The sequence below is a fragment of the Fukomys damarensis genome, unplaced genomic scaffold, assembly GCF_012274545.1.
Source record: "Fukomys damarensis isolate Sample0158 unplaced genomic scaffold, DMR_v1.0_HiC HiC_scaffold_2, whole genome shotgun sequence".
Classification (NCBI taxonomy): domain Eukaryota; kingdom Metazoa; phylum Chordata; class Mammalia; order Rodentia; family Bathyergidae; genus Fukomys; species Fukomys damarensis.
In genome coordinates this window covers 60,540,902-60,545,868 of record NW_022900914.1, presented here as the reverse complement: position 1 = coordinate 60,545,868, position 4,967 = coordinate 60,540,902, and the positions used below count along the sequence as shown (strand labels likewise).

Here is a 4,967-nt window from a genome sequence, read left to right as displayed (position 1 = left end):
GGGCAGGTGCGAACCACTGAGCTAAATCCCCAGCCCCTTCTGCTATAACATTTTATAAAGAAAGGATTTAGGGGCTCCTGAAAGACAAATATTTTGTACAGTCATCTTGCCCACAGTTATCCTACACGTAGTTATTATTGTTTTTTACCTCCTCACAGTTGACTTGAAGCGTTTTTGATGTTGGGTTTCCATTTACAACAGTTGCTGAAAACCACTGAGTAGATGGGTCCAAGCTATAAATTTTTACTTCTGAACCAACTAAGTTTTTGTCACCTTAAAAAGAGAAAAAATTTAAGAGCAGATTGCGTTATCTCCCATTAGGACTACTACCTAAGACAATCTTTTCCTGCATCTTCTAAAAAAATGCAGGAGATAAAAGTAAACATTGAAAGAATTACTATAAACACATTTTGGCAAAGCTAGGAAAAAATGTAAATCTTTTATTTATTTGTAAGTTTCATTTTCCTATGCATTTAAGAGTGGCAATATATTTATTCTAGAATATTATAACCACCAAGAATTATCAAATAGTTCATTAAGAACCAACTCACTGTCCTGTGTACTTTAGAGAAACCAACTTCAGGAATCCCAACAGAATTGCTGTTTTTAAAATTAAAAAAAAAAATTTATGATTGTGAAACTAGGAACCTCAATAGTAGTAAATGGGATGGCAAGGATAATCAAGTAAAAACCTTATTTTAAAGTACTGAAATGCCAAACATCAAATTCCACACTAATGAGTTTTTTAAATACTTGTTTTGCTCTTATAATCTCTGAACTTTCCAAACTTTAGAAAATTTTAAATATGTTAGTTAAGTCCTTCCTTCAAGTCATTTAGCTGCATGGGAAAAAGAAAGGAAATTTTTAAATAATTTTAAAATTTTAAAATTACTTTCACATTTTCAAAACAATAAATTTCAATGACAAAATGAGAAGACCGAATCCTAACTTCTTACAAGATAATCACTGATCAACTCATGAACTGTCACCAATAGATCATTCACATACCTTGTAACAGATGGCTTTCATCTAAATGTTTCACAATCAAGGCTTGAAATTCTTTACTGACCTTCTGATTATCAGTAAGGGAAAGCCGAAGGTTATTTACATCCTGTAAAATCAAAGATCATTACATTTTAAGGAAATAAATATTTACAAATTTCAATGGATATATCTATTAATTAAATCAGATAGGTTAAAGTACCCTCAACTAGCCATTTTTGGCCCCAGACCATTCCAACTCCAGCAAACTATCGTACAATCATAGGGATAAGACAGACTGAAGTAAAGTTACCCCAAGCCAGGAGCATGAAAAATACTAAGGGTGGCTCAAGCATAGTATGACACATGATATAACCTTGGTTACAGAAAATAATAAGCAAACAAACTTAAGATGTTCAATCCAAGTAAAAACACTATTATCCCCAACACTGGGGATGAGGAAACCACAGATCCAAACTGAAGGGGCCAGAGACAGAGATACAACACATAAAAGACAGATCAATACTATCAATTCATTTCAACTGCTATTAACAACTCATTTCACACAGATTCATTTTACTTAACTTGAATTCCAAATGTGTTCTTTTTCAAATGTTAAGGAAGGTGAGGAGACAAATCTGAATGACTAGCCTAAGGTTTCAAAACAAACCAGTTTAGAAATACCCAAGTTCTTGGCACCAGCTCCATGCTTGGCACTATTCCATAGTCTTTTGGTTTTGTGTGCACACCCAGTTATGACAAATGTATAAAGAAACTGTCAATAGGAATAACCTGCCAAATCCAAATTCTAGCAGGGAAAAGCAAAAACAGTGCTGCACCCAAAAGCCATTGCAAATAAGGCCTCATAGTTTTCCACCATTGTGAAACAAATACATGGTCAAGAATGGTTCCCCTCCCAGAGAACAAATAAAAATTTACTCATCTATGTTTTTATCTCAAGAAACAAAACTAAAAGCTCTGACCTTAACTGAAAAACTTGCACATACAGAAGATGAAAATTCAGAAAACAAGGCTAAGAAGTAAAAAGTACATTACTTAATCAAGCAAAATATCCACAACACCATTGTATGGTCCCTTGGTTCCTTACCAGCAAGTCATTCTAACAGATGTAAGTAACTTACATGTATATAACTTTAGTCTCAGGACCAGCCCTGAAACTAAAGTAAAACCATTCTCCTCTAGTTCATCTACTTCAAATATTATAAAATAAAGTCTATATCATAGGCCTTATTTTCATGCACTTCCAGGATATGGAAATAAAAGATGCAAACAGAAAAGACAGTGTTTTGAGCTTTCCAACACAGGCCCAGCAATCCAATGACCACTGATTCCAAACTGCCTTTCGGCAAAGAGACAGGTTTAATAGTTCTACACACCATAGAAGAGAGTCAGATCTTAAGTCACATAAAAATGGGTAAAAAAGATTGTTTCATAAATGCTATCTTAAAGATGAAAGTGAACACAAAAGCAACAGTTTTCTAAAGGTATTCCTTTCAACATTTTCACAAAAAATAATCACATACAAGCAAGACGCAGGAGCTTAAAGGTTGTTGGAAAAATATATATGTATGTTAGTTCTCACTAATTACAGTAGTTATATTTTATCAGGTTGCCAAAAACAGTGAATACAGTATAATGAACCATTACTCTTGAGAGAAACAGAGATGTCCCATGAGATTCTGGTCACATTTTCATCAAGAGATCAATACATAACCTTGTTTTATGTGTTGCTGTTAAGAGACATCTTATTTAATATTTATTGTTGATTTATTAACCTTGAACTCATGGCCAAAGGCATTATGGCTGAATAATGTTTATCTAATGCATGTATTTCTTAAAACCCAACATAGTCTCCCTGCACTTATGAACACCAGACAGCATTTTAGCATTAGGTTTGGGGGGCATTTAAAACTGTGAAGTCACCAAAAACACACACATTAACACTAGATAAAGGGCAAAAAGGATACTTGTTCATACCATGAGAAATGAAACAAGAAAGCAGAGAATATCACCTTACTTTACCTCAAATGAGAATGTGCATGTAGCAATTAAAATTATTGCTGTTCTGTGTGTACCTACAAGTGACCATGAATCATCACAAGTATTGGTTTAGGGGCTACAAACATAAGTTAGCAAGCAAGCAAATTCACACAGACTGTGAATAATAAGGACTGACTATATGTATATATGTATGCACATACACAACTATGAATGATAGTTAACTTTGAAAAACTCATATCACCTAGTTGCTTAAACACACACACAATTATCAACTGTAGTACCTTTGTCCTTTCAACCCCAAATAACATCAACCCAAAGGCTAATACTGTAGAGATGCTATCCAACAACTCTTTATGGGGTGGGTATGGTTCTTTTCTCTATCAGGCATTTGAATAAGGGCAATCAACATCAGTATTGTTCTTCTAATGTTAAAAAAATGTGCACTTTTATTTTTATGGCCTAATACTGTTCCTATGTTTTACCTGTATAGGCTTCAAAAGGTCTTTGGAAAGAAATACACTTTGTTGATCTCCTAGGAAGCGAACAGAAGTTACGGATCCCAAACCAGCTTTGTCCAATAGAGACTTGTACATCTAAAGCAAACAAACAAAAAAATGTTTTGGTATCTCAACTGCTATCAGCATTATTCTGAAAATAGGAACTGGCAATTTTCCACAAAGTGACAAAGCCATTAACTTTTTTATTTACTGTTCATATTATTTCATAACTATGGATGAACTATGTAGCCACAGATCACGTAGGAGTCATTGGTGTATGAGTCTATAGATTCATGCTCTCCCAAAAATATACACATTAAAAAAAAAAAAATGCATGTTGTACTTTGTTCTGGGAGTTAAGGCTGTGTTTCTAGAAACTTCTCAATAGCTGAGAAAGAAAATACAAAAAGCAAACTACAACTTTAAGCACAATCCTAAATCACTCAACTATCTCCAGCAGTTCTTCTCAGTTCTGGGCAAAATCTTTGATAGCTCTACATCCAAGGCCCTTCACAATGTGGTCATCTTTTGAAGGGCCACCTAGCCTTTCCAACTACCTGCATGTATAAAACTATTCCTCCTTTAAGTTCCAGTTCGCATCCCATACGTTCTTAATTGTTCCCTCCAGATACAGGCAATACTTGTTTCCTTCAACTGCACTGGACTACTGTGGATGTGGCACAACTAACTCAAATTTTCTTAGAACCCTTACTCTTACCCAAGCCAAACAGATGAATATGTTTGTGTGACACTCCTTTCTGACCCCTGACCTAGATGTTCCAATGCTATCTCCAACCCCATTTTCAAGTGGAGAAAACAGGCCATGGAGAGGAAAGGGACCAGCCCTGAGTTTCAGAGCTTCTAATAGGGCTGGCAGAAGATCCTGGGCGTGCTACTCTTTATGGTTCAGTACTGGTGACGAACCCCATGCCTCATGCAAGCGAGGCAACTGGGTGTTGATTCTTCCACACTGTCACACATATGACCCAAAACAGATGAAATGCTCTCTTTATCAGTAAAATCAGTTTTACTCACTATTGCAGGCCACTGAATAATTCGTTCAGAAATTTCAGGTGATTTTCTTTCAGCCAAAACCAAATGATGCTCTACTAAAAATGCTCTCCTCTGAAGGCTATAGACTTCCATCCATCTTCTCTTCCTCCAAGATTCCCCATCGAATTCCACACACACCTAGGCAAAATTTTTAAAAAAAATGCTGTTGAGTTATATTCTTATTATCCTACCTAAATCTTGTATCTGGGTTGCTGTCCCCTTCTAATTCTGTACATAGCTCACAATAAAACAACTACACATACAGACCAAACTTTGGCTCCCAAACTACTTTGGGATGCAGAAGTCAGGGCTTTTGAGGCCAGTGACCTCAAAGTAATCTCTGGAAAGCCCAGAAACCAAAGAACTCCTTCTCAGAAGAGCTTTACACATTTTTTTTTTTTTTTTTTGTAATGG

At 35.5% G+C, this 4,967-nt stretch overlaps 1 protein-coding gene across 2 annotated transcripts in view; it reads right to left on the bottom strand.

Annotated features, from left to right (window-relative positions):
- Nucleotides 1-4,967, bottom strand: part of Kdm3a (lysine demethylase 3A) — a 46,131-nt gene that overhangs the window by 33,322 nt on the left and 7,842 nt on the right. For both annotated transcript variants that reach the window (XM_010625654.3, XM_010625655.3), the window contains exons 3-6: nucleotides 4,536-4,691; nucleotides 3,486-3,596; nucleotides 1,009-1,111; nucleotides 149-273 (exon numbers count right to left, since the gene is read on the bottom strand). In XM_010625654.3, coding sequence (XP_010623956.1) covers nucleotides 149-273; nucleotides 1,009-1,111; nucleotides 3,486-3,596; nucleotides 4,536-4,691 — 495 coding nt within the window. The remainder of the gene's footprint in view (nucleotides 1-148; nucleotides 274-1,008; nucleotides 1,112-3,485; nucleotides 3,597-4,535; nucleotides 4,692-4,967) is intronic.